Here is an 18058-nt window from a genome sequence, read left to right as displayed (position 1 = left end):
ACGTATGTGATACATATATATATATATATATATATATATATATATATATATATATATATATATATAATTTATGTACTATATGTGAAATATGGAACATATGTGATATATGTTTTATCTGTAATATGTCATATATAAGATATATGAAACATGTGATATTTGTAATCTGGTGGCAGGTGAGACCTTGTGAGGTCGCGGTTGTCATCAGTCGATAAATTAATGATTTGAATGAAAAATACATTATTATCATTGGATATAATGATAATGATTAGCATTACATTATTATGAGAAAAACAAACGCAAAAATGTCGGCAGACAAAAATCTGTCATTTTCAGTTCACGTTGTGATGGATGACAGTAGTGTTATATATAATGACCCGACCAGCAGTTTTTTCAAATGGGAGTGGTCCTCTTTGACCTTCTACAGAGAACCTCGTTCAGGTGGACCTGTTTTATAAAGAGGGCCAGACGATCAAAGGGAGGCTTTCCAAAGTAGACCTGTATATTTCAGGAACTCAAGTCCTCCCAGAGTGCTTCAGTCAAGATGAATACACAGCCGTAACCAGCACTGTATCCCAGATGGGAGTGCTCCTCTACTACCGGTTTTACAAAGACGGGCAGCCAATCAAAGGGAGGCTTTTGGACAAAAAAAATAAAATAATAATTTAACTTTGATTTGTGCTGTGGCCATTTCTTTTTGCGTCCATAAGTGGCTGATTTGATGAAACCTTCAAGGTCCGCTCCAGGTTCTCAAATACATGAAAAATGGTGAAAAATCAATTTTCAAATTGCCTCCAAACGCCACTTTCATGTCAGTCTTGCAGGTGTCACTGTTGAAGCATTTCAATCAGTATTTCAAATCAGATTCATTTCCACAGAAGTGAGAAATACATATACCTTATAAGAATTGTCTCTCCCGAGAAATAAGAAATGATCACGTTAGACCAGTAGATACGAAGCGGTCACGTTGGACCAGCCGCACCCAGCACTGTATTCTAGATGGGAGAGCTCCTCTACGACCTCGTGCAGACCACCTCATTGAATTATTTTTTTCACCTCTCCCGAGAAATAAGAAACGGTCACGTTAGATCAGTAGATACCAAAAGGTAGACTTCTTCCAGTACTATAATGACAAAGGAGGCCGCTTGAAAGAAAAGGAATCGAAGGTAAGCTACTGCAGTCAACTCAGTCACGGCCATGAAAACACGTCAAAGTATCTCATCTCTCTCTTTTTGTTTTCAGATTATAGTGAGGCACCTGGTGGACGCAGCCATTGACCTCCAGCAGAAACACATTCTAAGGGAGGCTTTCCAAAAGTAAGACAAAAATCTGTTAATCTTAAAGGACCTTAAAGTAGAAAATATCCTTATTCAGACCTGCCTTGACGGCATGAGAGTTCCCATTTTTGACTTTGGTGCGAGCTGCTTCTTCGAGGAAGGAGGCTTCGTGAGTAAAATGTCCAGGTTTACACTTGATCTTCACTAACTTTTCCCATCAAACAAAGCTCCTCCCCCTCTCCTCCCTGGTCGTCTGCCCTTTTTATTCCTTCTGAAAAAAAATAAAATATGACGTACTTATGTATGAAACAATACTTGCTTGCTATGCACTTGTGCACTTGTTCCACAACAGAGCTCCTCTGTTGTGGAACCAGAGTCGTCCACGGTTCAGGAAGAAAGTTAGGGAATTTTTGCTTTCGGGGACTGAAACCTACGGTCCACGAAATCTACACTAAATGAATTACTAAACACATTTAAATTTGCAGAGATACTGTTAACACATAGTGCTGTTTTATAGTAGAAATAGGTGATGATAAGCATAATTAAAAAAGAAAGTAGCCTACATGTTTTTTACCCTGTTTTCTATCATCACTTAATAAACCAGTAACACATATAGGCCTACTGCTATATGAACCTCTTAACTGGTTTCACAACTGTTTTCTGTATATCATTCAAATAGCCCTTGTGGTTGAGGAGATATTCTGTATTTAGTAAGGGTATGAATAATGTCTGTGGCTCAAGTGGGGTTAAACGAGTTATGGCCAATCCCAATCTCCACCCTAAACCCTTAAATCCTGATCCCTAATCTCTCTCTTTTTGTTTCGTCAGATTATAATGAGGTAGCTGGTGGACGCTTCCACACATTTTTCACCTGGACATTGAAGTGGAAAATATCCTTATTCAACCTGCCTGGACGGCATGAGAGTTCCCATTATTGATTTTGGTGCGAGCCGCTTCTTCGAGGAAGGAGGCTTCGTGAGTAAAATGTCCAGGTTTACTCCTAATATTCACTAACTTTTCCCATCAAACAAAGCTCCTCCCCTTCTCCTCCTTTGTCGTGGGCCTGAACGAAGCTCCTCCTCACTGCCTTTTTTTATTCCGTCTGTATATTTTAGGGACTCACGTCCCCCTGAGTGCATCACTCAGGAGAACTACACGGCCGGACCCAGCACAGTTTTTGAAATGGGAGTGGTCCTCTTTGACCTGACACAGACCACCTCCTCCAGGTGGGACCTGTTCTATGGGACGGACGATAAAATGGAGGCTTTCCAAAAGTAAGAAAAACAAAGGCAAAAATGTCGGCAGACAAAAATCTGTTAATTTGAGTTCACGTTGTGATGGATGACAGTCGCCCTAATCCTTTCTTTTCTCCAGATTAAAGAGATTCTTCGAGGACCCTGGAGCAGCTGAGGGATCACCTGTGGATGAGATGGTATGACACACATACACACACACACACACACACACACACACACACACACACACACACACACACACTTTTGTGTGTTTATTTGAGTTCATTTTGTGATGGATGACAGTAGCATTATATATAATTATATTGATTAGCATAACAATATTATTCAATGTCATAGAAATACTAACACTGTTCTCTCTTTGAAAGGATGGTGGGCGTGAGGAACTCCTGCTGGACGGATTCAAGGACTATAGGATTATTGAACATTTACAGCAGGTATGTAGATAGATAGATGTTTTAATTGGACTCACATTATATTATATATAATCTAACAATTGTCTACTTTTCAAATCCAGACTGCCTAGCCGTCGGAGGAGACAGGATCTGTGGTTGAATTGCGTCTCTTTGAGTTTTTTTTTTTTTCTAAAATAAATAAATAATCAACAAAATTGATTTGTCTTTTATTTCCACCATAGATAATCATATACTAAGCCTCAAATACAAATCAATGATAGAGACAGAAATTATGTTGAGTGAATTAATGTTTCTATATAAAATAAAGTTTTTAGTCCTGGTTTACAATGTTTATTGACTTCCTCATTAAAAAATACATTTTTCACAAGGACAGAAGTAAGACAACAAGAGGAACTTTCAAATTAACAAGGTGGTTAAATAAGAAATATGACTTAATATAAAGTCAGGCAATTAAAAGCATAAAAAACTAAATTAATTACAAATTAAAAAAGGGATCAGACTTCTAATTACTTTCTATTTACTTGTAAGAATTGCCTGTCCCGAGAAATAAGAAACGGTCACGTTAGACCAGCAGATACGAAACGGTCCATTTTACTTTTGTTTTTAACACAATTCAACCTTAAATATTAACATAAACCATACATAAGATTCAAAGGACTCGAAAGTGACTTGAGAGAGCTCTCCAAGTTATGAAAATATAAATTTAATATCCCTAGCTTGATGCCACACATGGTTGGGTCACCTTTCTGAAAATCTTACGACCTACGGAATTCGCCAATTGGGCCAAAACCAGTCGGACAATGCCTCAGTAAAATATCAACCACATTTAATTTTTTTTCAGCCGAAAAACTTAAATATGACTTAATAATGGATTAAACGATACTTAATTGGTATGTACTTGTGCATCTGCTTAACCAGAGCGCCTCTGTTGTGGACCCAAAGGCGTCCACCGTCTAGAAAGAAAGTTAGGGCCGTTTTGCTTTCAGCGGACTGAAACCAACGGTCGATGAAATCTACACTAAATTAATTACTGAACATATTTAACTTTGCAGAGATACTGTTAACACATAGTGCTGTTTTATAGGAGAAATAAGTGATGATACGCATAATTAAAAAGAGTAAATACATCCTTGATTTTTTTTTTCCTTATATACTCAAAACATACTTCAAAAAATGATTTGAAAGTCGTCTTCCTTCTCTTGAGAGTTCAAGCCGGATTGAGGACTTAACTTAAAGAGGATATTTGAATTAAACAGGAAATAAGGTTTCTATAAGATAAGATACATAGATGGCTGGGAGGGGCATGAGTACCGTTACCCGGGTACTCCATGTGGACTTAAGTATTCTGGACGTAGCATTGACGTCAAACAAGCTAGTCTTCAAACTTTTCCTTGTCATTGTATGATTTTATACAATACATATGTTTAATATTGTTCCTTTTTAAGTAGCAAGAGTAAAAGTACTTGAGCCATTCTGCGAATTAAATTATTGGGTTATAGTCGCTGCATAAACGTGGAGCTTTTGGTTACTTTTGATGTACTGCTGGGTGGATTTCGCCCTCCGGATCAATGAAGGGTTGTCTAAACCTGTAATTTATTTGTTTATTATACAGTTTATATTATTAATCCGAAATAATAAAGCTGTGGTGGCTCAACCTCCGCTTGGTGTGTTGGTGATGTCCTAATGCACAGAAAACACACCAAAAGCCCCAAAATGATCTGTATTCACTCTTTAAAGTGTTTGACTCCTATAAAGACTGATGGTGAGTCCTATTCAGCTACGCACCCCTTTTCACCTCTTTTTCATCGGAAAAAAATGTGGGTTTTTTTTTTACTGAATATGCTTCTTAACATGCCAATGCTTTCCTGGATTGTGTTTATTGTCGTTGTCTTTCACTGAACAATATTTTTTTTAAAAGTCAGGAACTCTCATGGAGTCTTTTTTGATAAACCTTGCTCATGCTGGATATTTACAGTTCTGATCAAAATCTTTTAAAAGTGATTTTTTTTTTGCAGATAAACATTTTTTTTCCGAAGACTTTGCTGAAAAAATACATACAATAAACACAAGTATTGGAAATCATTTGGGGTACGATGACTCAAACGCCTCATCGGGGTTCTACCGTGTTTAGATGGTTAAAAAGTTCCGTATACAGCTTTATCCTCAGTTAAGATCAAAGTATAAAAATACAGTTAGACCAACTCAACATCTTGGTGGGTCATGTGACAAGTCATGTGATTTTGTGTTCCTATAACATTTCCAAGATGTCTGCTCCTGATTGTAACAGAACCAAAGGAAGAAGCTACGTTTAAAAAATGCTTGTTTTTTGTTGCTAACGGTATGATTTACCCAGTTAAGAATTTTAATGCTCAATTAACATGCCCTTTAATATATTATTATTATCGTGAGCACATTTCTAGAACAAACTGATGAACAAATAAAAATGATAATAATAATATCAGAAAAATGTGTTCAATGTGGTCTATATTATTTATTTTATGTTACCTATAATTTTCTATGAAGGATAAATAGGTCCAGGTTCTTATAGGGTATCAGATTAACAATTCATAAAATCCCTGAGGAAATTTGAATAGTTTGTAATAAAAGTCAGCCCATATGACTGAGAAAGAGTCAGGATTATGTGTATGCTTGTACTCATAGTACTTTATGCACTGTATGAATGTATTCAGTGAATTATCTCCATCTTTACTATAAGAACTGTAAACACAATTTACTAAAAACAGAAATTTGCATATTCCGGAACCCGTGATCTCTCAGACTAAGGTCTCAGAATGCAACACCTCTTCAAAGCCACAGCTTTAGAACTCTCAGGGCCAGATTACACTTGTAGACGCCAGCCTGAGAGGAACAGACACACAAGTTGATTGAAAGGTCTTCAGCTGTCTTCAGTTATCATGGGCAACAGATCTGGAAAGCGCTTGAATTCTGTGGAGGAAGACGTTGTGAAGGAGGATGTTGTGAAAGAGGACGTCGTGGAGGAGGAAGTCATCTCTGATGCAATAAAGAGAAAAGCAACAGAAGACCATAAAAAACCCAAAAAAAAGAAACGTAGGCGACTGGACTCCATCCCCTGTAACAATGGGTTGGACGTCGTCTCTAAAGCAGTAAAGAGACAATCAATAGGAGACCATGAAAACCAAAAGGAGAAACATAGGCGACTGGACTCCATCCCCTGTGACAATGAGATGGACGTCGTCTCTGAAGCAGTAAAGAGACAATCAATAGGAGACCATGAAAACCCACCAGAGAAACGTAGGCGACTGGACACCATCCCCTGTGACAATGAGATGCCGTCCACTTCACAGGACACTGGTAAGCTTTATGCGCATATTTTAATCAAAGAAACAACTAGACTAACTACTATTCTGCTATAAATGACAAGCTATTTAAGAGACATCGAATGACGTCTTATCTTTTAGTTTAAGGGACATTTTGTTGTGACAAAGTAAACTCATGTTGATGTTTTTTCTCTCATCTGTAGAAAGCAGAAACGAACCCGTGGCAGTTCTGACCCAGAGAAGCCCCAAGAGGAAGGCCATCGCCGATGACGAACCAGGTGAGACGAAGAGGAAGAGGAAGAGGACATTGGGTCCGTCTGCCATGTTTAAGGCCAAGTACAAGCAGCTGGAGGAACTTGGCGAAGGACAACTTGGGTTTGTTTTCGCTGGATACCGGAAAGCGGATTATCTAGATGTAAGTGTTATTCCCATGTTCTTGCACACACACGCAGACACACACACAGAACGGTCAGGAAGTGTAACCGAAAAGTCATTTTTTGTATTTCCTAGGTTGCTATTAAGCATATGCCCAGAGCCAAAGGGATCCCCTATGTCGAGGAGGACTATACCGGGAAGCGGCTCCCTATGGAGGCCGCCGTCATGCTGAAACTAGCGGCCGTATCAGAGCGTCATTCGGCACACGTTGGCCTGCTGGACTGGTACGAACTGGAAGACGAGGTGATCCTGGTGCTGGAGAGACCGATGCCGGCCGTTAACCTCCTTCAGTACATTGACGACAATGGAGGCCGCTTGAAGGAAAAGGAAGCGAAGGTAAGCTGCTGCAGTCAACTCAGTCACAGCCATGAAAACACGTCAAAGCATTCTCCTCTCTGATCCCTCGTCTCTCTCCTTTTGTTTTCAGATTATAATGAGGCAGCTGGTGGACGCAGTCATCGACCTCCATGAGAAGCACATTTTCCACCGGGACATCAAGGTGGAAAATGTGCTCATTCAGACCTGCCTGGACGGCATTAGAGTTCGCATCATCGACTTTGGTGCGAGCTGCTTCTTCAATGAAGGAGACACTTATGAGTACTTCATGGGTAAGATGTCCTTTTTTACGCCTGCTCTTCACTAACTTTACCCAACAAACACAGTTCCTACTCACTGTCTTTTTTATTATGTCTGTATATTTTAGGTACTCACATCCCCCCGGAGTGCTTCACTCGAGAGAATTACACAGCCGGACCCAGCTCAGTATTTCAAATGGGAGGGGTCCTCTTTGACATGGTACAGACCACCTCATTCAAGTGGGACCTGTTTTATGAAGAAGGACAGAGAATCAAAGGAAGGCTTTCTAAAAGTAAGAAAAACAAAACAATGTCGGCAAACAAAAATCTGTTCATTTGAGTTCACGTTGTGATGGATCACAATTGCTCTAACCCTTTCTTCTTCTTTCTCTCCAGATTGCAGATATTTCATCAAAGGGTGTTTACATGAGGACCCGGATCAGCGTCTCACCCTAACGCAGCTGAAGGATCACCCGTGGCTCAGATAGTATCACACACACACACCTACGTTTACATTTGAACATAACTACACAGATACATTTATATGACAAAGTGTCCTTGATCAAGACACTGAACCTAAATTGCTCCCGAGGGTTGAGCCGTCAGTGTTTAATTTTGAACATATGTGATATATGGAACATGTGTGATACATAGAACATGTGTGATGTATGGAACATGTGTGATACATGGAACATGTGTGATATATGGAACATGTGTAATACATAGAACATGTGTGATGTATGGAACATGTGTGATACATGGAACATGTGTGATGTATGGAACATGTGTGATACATGGAACATGTGTGATACATGGAACATGTGTGATACATGGACCATGTGTGATGTATGGAACATGTGTGATACATGGAACATGTGTGATACATGGAACATGTGTGATACATGGAACATGTGTGATGCATGGAACATGTGTGATGCATGGAACATGTGTGATACATGGAACATATGTGATACATGGACCATATGTGATGTATGGAACATGTGTGATGCATGGAACATGTATGATACATGGAACATGTGTGATACATGGAACATGTGTGATGCATGGAACATATGTGATACATGGAACATGTGTGATACATGGAACATATGTGATACATGGACCATATGTGATGTATGGAACATGTGTGATACATGGAACATATGTGATATATGGAACATGTGTGATACATGGACCATGTGTGATGTATGGGACATGTGTGATACATGGAACATGTGTGATACATGGAACATGTGTGATGTATGGGACATGTGTGATACACGGAACATATGTGATACATGGAACATGTGTGATACATGGAACATGTGTGATGTATGGAACATGTGTGATGCATGAAACATATGTGATATATGGAACATGTGTGATACATGGACCATGTGTGATACATGGAACATGTGTGATACATGGAACATGTGTGATATATGGAACATGTGTGATACATGGAACATGTGTGATGTATGGAACATGTGTAATGTATGGAACATATGTGATACATGGAACATGTGTGATACATGGAACATATGTGATACATGGAACATATGTGATACATGGACCATATGTGATGTGTGGAACATGTGTGATGTGTGGAACATGTGTGATGTATGGAACATATGTGATACATGGAACATGTGTGATACATGGAACATATGTGATACATGGAACATATGTGATACATGGACCATATGTGATGTGTGGAACATGTGTGATGTGTGGAACATGTGTGATACATGGAACATATGTGATACATGGAACATGTCTGATACATGGAACATATGTGACGTATGGAACATGCGTGATGTATGGAACATGTGTGATACATGGATCATATGTGATGTATGGAACATGTGTGATATCCGAGGGTATCCACCCCGTGAGTCAGTCAGAAAGCTTCCTCCCCATAGATATGCTACTATAGGCCTAGACTGCTGGGGACATCTGAGGATACACTGAGCTCCTCCTCTACTCTTCTTTTTCTCATCTCCCTTCTCCTCTTCTTCCTCTCCTCAAGTGTCCATGGACTATGGCTGTGTGGACCTGCCCCCCCACCATGGATGATGGCTGTCTGGAGCTGCTCCTGTATGCTACGATGGACTGTGGCTATCTGGATTGTGGTCCATGCCTACCACTCATTATATGAATAGTTTTTGTCATATTCATGTAATTTGCTGCAACTCTATTACGTTGCTCATTCTGGTCACATGACATCTATTGCTTCTGTCCATCCTGGGAGAGGGATCCTCCTCTGTTGCTCTCCCTCAGGTTTCTTCCCCTTTTTCCCCGTGATGGGGTTTTTACCAACTTTATTTGGGGGAGTTTTTCCTGATCCGATGTGAGGTCGTGGGACAGGGATGTCATATGTACAGATTGTAAAAAATTTCTTGACAAAATAAATGAATTATAAACAAAATGAATGAATGAATCTTTTCTTTCTTCAGTGAATTAGTGTATTGTACATATGAACATATGTATTGTACATATGAACATACATTGAACATATGTGATATATGTTATATCTGTAATATGTCATATATGATATATATAACGTGATATTTGTAATATGGTGGCAGGTGAGACCTTGTGAGGTCGCGGTAGTCATCAGTCGATAAATTAATGATTTAAATGAAAAATACATTAATATCATTATGAATAATGATAATGATTAGCATTACATTATTATGAGAAAAACAAACGCAAAAATGTCGGCAAACAAAAATCTGTTAATTTGAGTTCACGTTGTGATGGATGACAGTAGCATTATGTATAATGATAATAATTAGCATTACATTATTATCCAATGTCATAGAAATACTAACACTGTTCTCTCTTTGAAAGGATGGTGAGGGTGAGGAACTCCTGCTGGACGGATTCAAGGACTATAGGATTATTGAACATTTACAGCAGGTATGTAGGTAGATAGATAGATGTTTTAATTGGACTCACATTATATTATATATAATTTAACAATTGTTTACTTTTCAAATCCAGACTGCCTAGCCATCGGAGGAGACAAGATCTGTGGTTGAATTGCGTCTCCCGAGTTTTTTTTCTAAAATAAATAGATAATCAACTAAATTGATTTGTCTTTTATTTCCACCACAGATAATCATATACTAATCCTCAAATGTAAATCAATGATATAGACAGAAATTATGTTGAGTGAATTAATGTTTCTATATAAAATAAAGTTTTTAGTCTTGATTTACAATGTTTATTGACTTACTCTTTGAAAAATACATTTTTCACAAGGACAGAGGTAAAAAAAACAAAAAAACAAGAGGAACTTTCAAATTAACAAAGTGCTTAAATGAGAAATATGACTTAATATAAAGTCAGGCAATTAAAAGCATGAAAACTAAATTAATTACAAATTTAAAAAAAGGGATCAGACTTTCTACTTACTTTCTATTTACTTGTAAGAATTGCCTGTCCCGAGAAATAAGAAACGGTCATGTTAGACCAGCAGATACGAAACGGTCCATTTTACATGTTTTTAACACAATTCAACCTTAAATATTCACATAAACCATACATAAGATTCAAAGGACTCGAAAGTGACTTGAGAGAGCTCTCCATGTTATGAAAATATAAATTTAATATCCCTAGCTTGATGCCACACATGGTTGGGTCACCTTTCTGAAACTCTTACGACCTATGGAATTCGCCAATTGGGCCAAAACCAGTCGGACAATGCCTCAGTAAAATATCAACCACATTGAGTTTTTTTCAGCCGGAAAACTGAAATATGACTTAATAATGGATTAAACAATACTTGATCGGTATGTACTTGTGCATCTGCTTAAGCAGAGCGCCTCTGTTGTGGACCAAAAGGCGTCCACCGTCTAGGAAGAAAGTTAGGGCCGTTTTGCTTTCAGCGGACTGAAACCAACGGTCGATGAAATCTACACTAAATTAATTACTGAACATATTTAACTTTGCAGAGACACTGTTAACACATAGTGCTGTTTTATAGTAGAAATAAGTGATGATAAGCATAATTAAAAAGAGTAAATACGTCCTTGAAGTTTTTTTTCTCCTTATATACTCAAAAAATACTTCCAAAAATTATTTGAGAGTCGTCTTCCTTCTCTTGAGAGTTCAAGCTCACGCAGGTTGCCGGATTGAGGACTTAACTTAAAGAGGATATTTGAATTAAACAGGAAATAAGGTTTCTATAAGATAAGATGGATAGATGGCTGGGAGGGGCATGAGTACCGTTACCCGGGTACCCCATGTGGACTTAAGTATTCTGGCCGTAGCATTGACGTCAAACAAGCTAGCCTTTCAACATTTCCTTGTCATGGTCATTGTATGATTTTATACAACACATGTTTAATATTGTTCCTTTTTAAGTAGCAAGAGTAAAAGTACTTGAGCTATTCTGCGAATTAAATTATTGGTTTATAGTCACTGCATAAACGTGAAGCTTTTGGTTACTTGATTTACTGCTGGGTGGATTTCGACCTGCGGATCAATGAAGGGTTATCTAAACCTGTAATTTATTTGTTTATTAAACAGTTGATATTATTAATCCGAATTAATAAAGCCGTGGTGGCTCAACCTCCGCTCGGCGTGTTGGTGCACGTTGTTTTGTGGTATTTTTGGTATATTTTAGTCTGGACCAAAGTGGTGTCCTGATGCACAGAAAACACACCAAAAGCCCCAAAATGTTCTGTATTCACTCTTGAAAGTGTTTGACTCCTATAAAGACTGATGGTGAGTCCTATTCAGCTTCGCACCGTTTTAAAAACGGCACCTTTGCATATCTCCGCAACTACAAAGGCGAATAAATGTATTTAAATTGCTAAATTATCGTAACTCTTGTGAGATGAGGGCTGTGGTTTAATTTTTTTTTTTTAAATCATTAAGTTTAATTATTTACGTAAACTCTCGAATTTGCCGTGGGGGGGTACTTTTGTACAACGTTGGATCTCAGTCAAAGACACATCCTTGTAACTATACAGGCCTCTTGGAGTCTAATAATGCAAAAACAAAATCCATTTAAAAAAATCCAGAGCTGACCCCTATTTATATCTCTACAGTTACAAACACGGCAAGAGTATTTTATTTTTTTCTCCGCGGGAGATTCAAAATCTTACGGTCTCATTGGTCTGTTTACTGCTGGCTAAACCGTGTCATGCGGCACATGCGGAAGCAGCTGAACATTTTGATAGTAGGGTCGACTGAATCAGACGCTATCTTGGCAAAAAGGAGATTATTTTTCTATTTTTTAACCGAAAAACATGTTTTTATGACTGAATATTCTTCTTAACATGCCAATGCTTTCCTGGATTGTGTTTATTTTTGTATTTCGATGCTTTAGGTCTTAAGCTTTCTAAAAAGGTGCACTATTAGTCTGAGTTATTGTTAAGGCACTGAACAATACATTTTTTTTTAAACTCAGGAACTCTCATGGAGTCATTTATGATAAGCCTTGCTCATGCTGGATGTTTACAGTTCTGATCAAAATCTTTTAAAAGTGAATTTTGTGCAGATAAACATTTTATTCCCAAGACCTTGCTGAAAAAATACATACAATAAACACAAGTATTGGAAATCATTTGGGGTACGATGACTCAAACGCCTCACAGGGGTTCTACCGTGTTTAGATGGTGAAAAAGTTCCGTATACAGCTTTATCCTCAGTTAAGATCAAAGTATAAAAATACAGTTAGACCAACTCAACATCTTGGTGGGTCATGTGACAGGTCATGTGATTTTGTGTTCCTATAACATTTTCAAGATGTCTGCTCCAGATTGTAACAGAACCAAAGAAAGAAGCTAGGTTTAAAAAATGCTTGTTTTTCGTTGCTAACGGTAAGATTTACCCGGTTAAGAATTTTAATGCTCAATTAACATGCCCTTCAATATATTATTATTATTGTGAGTACATTTCTTGAACAAACTGATGAACAAATAAGATAAAAACCGTTGTGACACATACGTCACATTGGGAATTTTCCGTGAAAAGATTCCACAAAAAACCTCATGTGAAATATATCACAATACGAAAAATTATTATATGTTCAGTTAATTTCTCTGATTCTATGATATTTAGCTAATATATTTTATCCTGTTCAATTAAAAGCATATTCAAACAAAAATAAATAAATAATTATATTATTTAATTTATTAATATTCTTTCTTTTTTTTTTCATTAGCGCCCAATATATAACATTTCAGATCTTTGACACGTTTAAAAATGATAATAATAATATCAGAAAAATGTGTTTAATGTGGTCTATATTATTTGTTTTATGTCCCCTATAATTTTCCATGAAGGATAAATAGGTCCAGGTTCTTATAGGGTATCAGAATAACAATTCATAAAATCCCTGAGGAAATTTGAATAGTTTGTAATAAAAGTCAGCCCATATGACTGAGAAAGAGTCAGGATTATGTGTATGCTTGTACTCATAGTACTTTATGCACTGTATGAATGTATTCAGTGAATTATCTCCATCTTTACTATAAGAACTGTAAACACAATTTATTATAAACAGAAATTTGCATATTCCGGAACCCGTGATCTCTCAGACTAAGGTCTCAGAATGCAACACCTCTTCAAAGCCACAGCTTTAGAACTCTCAGGGCCAGATTACACTTGTAGACGCCAGCCTGAGAGGAACAGACACACAAGTTGATAGAAAGGTCTTCAGCTGTCTTCAGTTATCATGGGCAACAGATCTGGAAAGCGCTTGAATTCTGTGGAGGAAGACGTCGTGGAAGAGGACGTTGTGAAGGAGAATGTCGTGGAGGACGTCGTGAAGGAGGACGCCGTGGAGGAGGACATCGGAGAGGAGGACGTCATCTCTGATGCAATAAAGAGAAAAGCAACAGAAGCAACAGACAATGAAAACCCCCCAAAAAAGAAACGTAGGCGACTGGACTCCATCCCCTGTGACAATGAGTTGGACGTCGTCTCTAAAGCAGTAAAGAGACAATCAATAGGAGACCATGAAAACCAAAAGGAGAAACATAGGCGACTGGACTCCATCCCCTGTGACAATGAGATGGACGTCGTCTCTGAAGCACTAAAGAGACAATCAATAGGAGACCATGAAAACCCACCAGAGAAACGTAGGCGACTGGACACCATCCCCTGTGACAATGAGATGCCGTCCACTTCACAGGACACTGGTAAGCTTTATGCGCATATTTTAATTAAAAAAACAACGAGCCTAACTAACTACTACTCTGCTATAAATGACGAGCTATTCAGAGACATCGAATGAAGTCTTATCTTTTAGTTTAAGGGACATTTTGTTGTGACAAAGTAAACTCATGTTGATGTTTTTTCTCTCATCTGTAGAAAGCAGAAACGAACCCAAGGCAGTTCTGACCCAGAGAAGACCCAAGAGGAAGGCCATCGCCGATGACGAACCAGGTGAGACGAAGACGAAGAGGAAGAGGACATTGGGTCCGTCTGCCATGTTTAAGGCCAAGTACAAGCAGCTGGAGGAAATTGGCGAAGGACAACTTGGGTTTGTTTTCGCTGGATACCGGAAAGCGGATTATCTAGATGTAAGTGTTATTCCCATGTTCTTGCACACACACGCAGACACACACACACACACACACACACACAGAACGGTCAGGTCTTTTTTGTATTTCCTAGGTTGCTATTAAGCATATGCCCAGAGCCAAAGGGATCCTCTATGTCGAGGAGGACTATACCGGGAAGCGGCTCCCCATGGAGGCCGCCGTCATGCTGAAACTAGCGGCCGTATCAAAGCGTCATTCGGCACACGTTGACCTGCTGGACTGGTACGAACTGGAAGACGAGGTGATCCTGGTGCTGGAGAGACCGATGCCGGCCGTTAACCTCCTTCAGTACATTGACGACAATGGAGGCCGCTTGAAGGAAAAGGAAGCGAAGGTAAGCTGCTGCAGTCAACTCAGTCACAGCCATGAAAACACGTCAAAGCATTCTCCTCTCTGATCCCTCGTCTCTCTCCTTTTGTTTTCAGATTATAATGAGGCAGCTGGTGGACGCAGTCATCGACCTCCATGAGAAGCACATTTTCCACCGGGACATCAAGGTGGAAAATGTGCTCATTCAGACCTGCCTGGACGGCATTAGAGTTCGCATCATCGACTTTGGTGCGAGCTGCTTCTTCAATGAAGGAGACACTTATGAGTACTTCATGGGTAAGATGTCCTTTTTTACGCCTGCTCTTCACTAACTTTACCCAACAAACACAGTTCCTACTCACTGTCTTTTTTATTATGTCTGTATATTTTAGGTACTCACATCCCCCCGGAGTGCTTCACTCGAGAGAATTACACAGCCGGACCCAGCTCAGTATTTCAAATGGGAGGGGTCCTCTTTGACATGGTACAGACCACCTCATTCAAGTGGGACCTGTTTTATGAAGAAGGACAGAGAATCAAAGGAAGGCTTTCTAAAAGTAAGAAAAACAAAACAATGTCGGCAAACAAAAATCTGTTCATTTGAGTTCACGTTGTGATGGATCACAATTGCTCTAACCCTTTCTTCTTCTTTCTCTCCAGATTGCAGATATTTCATCAAGGGGTGTTTACATGAGGACCCGGATCAGCGTCTCACCCTGACGCAGCTGAAGGATCACCCGTGGCTCAGATAGTATCACACACACACACCTACGTTTACATTTGAACATAACTACACAGATACATTTATATGACAAAGTGTCCTTGAGCAAGACACTGAACCTAAATTGCTCCCGAGGGTTGAGCCGTCAGTGTTTAATTTTGAACATATGTGATATATGGAACATGTGTGATACATGGAACATGTGTGATACATGGAACATGTGTGATGTATGGAACATGTGTGATATATGGAACATGTGTGATACATGGACCATATGTGATATATGGAACATGTGTGATACATAGACCATATGTGATGTGTGGAACATGTGTGATACATGGAACATGTGTGATGCATGGAACATATGTGATACATGGAACATGTGTGATACATGGAACATATATGATACATGGACCATATGTGATGTATGGAACATGTGTGATACATGGACCATATGTGATATATGCAACATGTGTGATACATGGAACATATGTGATATATGCAACATGTGTGATATATGGAACATGTGTGATACATGGACCATATGTGATGTATGGAACATGTGTGATATATGGAATGTATGTGATATATGGAACATGTGTGATACATGGACCATATGTGATGTATGGAACATGTGTGATACATGGACCATATGTGATGTATGGAACATGTGTGATATATGGAACATGTGTGATACATGGAACATATGTGATACATGGAACATGTGTGATACATGGAACATATGTGATACATGGAACATGTGTGATACATGGAACATATGTGATATATGGAACATGTGTGATACATGGACCATATGTGATGTATGGAACATGTGTGATGTATGGAACATGTGTGATACATGGAATGTATGTGATATATGGAACATGTGTGATACATGGACCATATGTGATGTATGGAACATGTGTGATACATGGACCATATGTGATGTATGGAACATGTGTGATATATGGAACATGTGTGATACATGGAACATATGTGATACATGGAACATGTGTGATACATGGACCATATGTGATGTATGGAACATATGTGATACATGGAACATGTGTGATACATGGACCATATGTGATATCCGAGGGTATCCACCCAGTGAGTCAGTCAGAAGGCTTCCTCCCCATAGATATGCTACTGGACTGCTGCGGACATCTGACGATCTCCCTTCTCCTTTCTCCTCTTCTTCCTCTCCTCAAGTGTCCATGGACTATGGCTGTGTGGACCTGCCCCCCCACCATGGATGATGGCTGTCTGGAGCTGCTCTTGTATGCTATGATGGACTGTGGCTATCTGGATTGTGGTCCATGCCTACCACTCATTATATGAATAGTTTTTGTCATATTCATGTAATATGCTGCAACTCTATTACGTTGCTCATTCTGGTCACATGACATCTATTGCTTCTGTCCATCCTGGGAGAGGGATCCTCCTCTGTTGCTCTCCCTCAGGTTTCTTCCCCTTTTTCCCCGTGATGGGGTTTTTACCATCTTCATTTGGGGGAGTTTTTCCTGATCCGATGTGAGGTCGTGGGACAGGGATGTCATATGTACAGATTGTAAAGCATTTCTTGCCAAAATAAATAAATTATAAACAAAATGAATGAATAAATCTTTTTTTTCTTCAGTGAATTAGTGTATTGTATATAATTGAATGTAAAATTAAAAAAATGTATGCTTGGTTTACAATGTTTATTCATTTCCTCTTTCAGAAAATACATTTTACTTTAGATGACATAGGTGAAAGGAAATGCAACTTTCAAAGTAAATTATCAAGGTGCTTTAATGGGAAACATGACTTAATATATGTCAGGCAATTTAAAGCATAACAAATGGAATTAATTGCTAATAAAAAAAAAATCTGATTTCAAGCTCTTGTCACTTCAGCTGGTTAAATTTTGTCTAAAGGCTGAGACCAATGTCACACTTGATCCATCATAACTGTATGCAGCCTGTCAGTATTTGCACACTCAAAGTACAGCTTGGCATATTTCTTGACAATTGTGTAAATGTTTCTACAGCTTAATTAAACATATCCAGTAAGCTGGGGATGTTTCCACAAACTGTCATGGATGGTGTGGCACCCTGGACATTTTAAGGGCTAACAATGTTTAAGTGTACAAGTGTTATTGTTGTATATTGTTAGTACCTTGCCCCGCGACAGCATTATTTTCTGATTATTATAATTCAAAATGCTTTGTGA

At 38.7% G+C, this 18058-nt stretch overlaps 2 protein-coding genes and 1 long non-coding RNA gene across 3 annotated transcripts; all 3 read left to right on the top strand.

The window, feature by feature from the left end:
* The first annotated feature begins 1869 nt into the window (after positions 1–1869).
* LOC137782729 (uncharacterized) lies at positions 1870–3025 on the top strand. The gene is made up of 4 exons (XR_011077304.1): positions 1870–2249; positions 2390–2548; positions 2649–2706; positions 2896–3025. It is a non-coding gene; the product is annotated as an uncharacterized lncRNA (long non-coding RNA).
* A 1949-nt stretch (positions 3026–4974) lies between these two features.
* Positions 4975–8715, top strand: LOC137782728 (serine/threonine-protein kinase pim-1-like). The gene is made up of 6 exons (XM_068572299.1): positions 4975–6276; positions 6446–6657; positions 6753–7013; positions 7105–7285; positions 7381–7545; positions 7649–8715. The coding sequence occupies exons 1-6, from the start codon at positions 5859–5861 to the stop codon at positions 7738–7740; spliced, it is 1329 nt and encodes a 442-aa protein (XP_068428400.1). The 5' UTR covers positions 4975–5858; the 3' UTR covers positions 7741–8715.
* A 4774-nt stretch (positions 8716–13489) lies between these two features.
* LOC137782727 (serine/threonine-protein kinase pim-1-like) lies at positions 13490–17455 on the top strand. Its single transcript, XM_068572298.1, has 6 exons — positions 13490–14409; positions 14582–14793; positions 14888–15148; positions 15240–15420; positions 15516–15680; positions 15784–17455. The coding sequence occupies exons 1-6, from the start codon at positions 13944–13946 to the stop codon at positions 15873–15875; spliced, it is 1377 nt and encodes a 458-aa protein (XP_068428399.1). The 5' UTR covers positions 13490–13943; the 3' UTR covers positions 15876–17455.
* Positions 17456–18058: the final 603 nt, after the last annotated feature.

Source organism: Clinocottus analis, unplaced genomic scaffold (genome assembly GCF_023055335.1).
Source record: "Clinocottus analis isolate CAN_PGR_092001 unplaced genomic scaffold, fCliAna1.0.p SCAF_12, whole genome shotgun sequence".
NCBI lineage: Eukaryota > Metazoa > Chordata > Actinopteri > Perciformes > Cottidae > Clinocottus > Clinocottus analis.
This window is presented reverse-complemented; position numbering and strand designations above follow the sequence as displayed.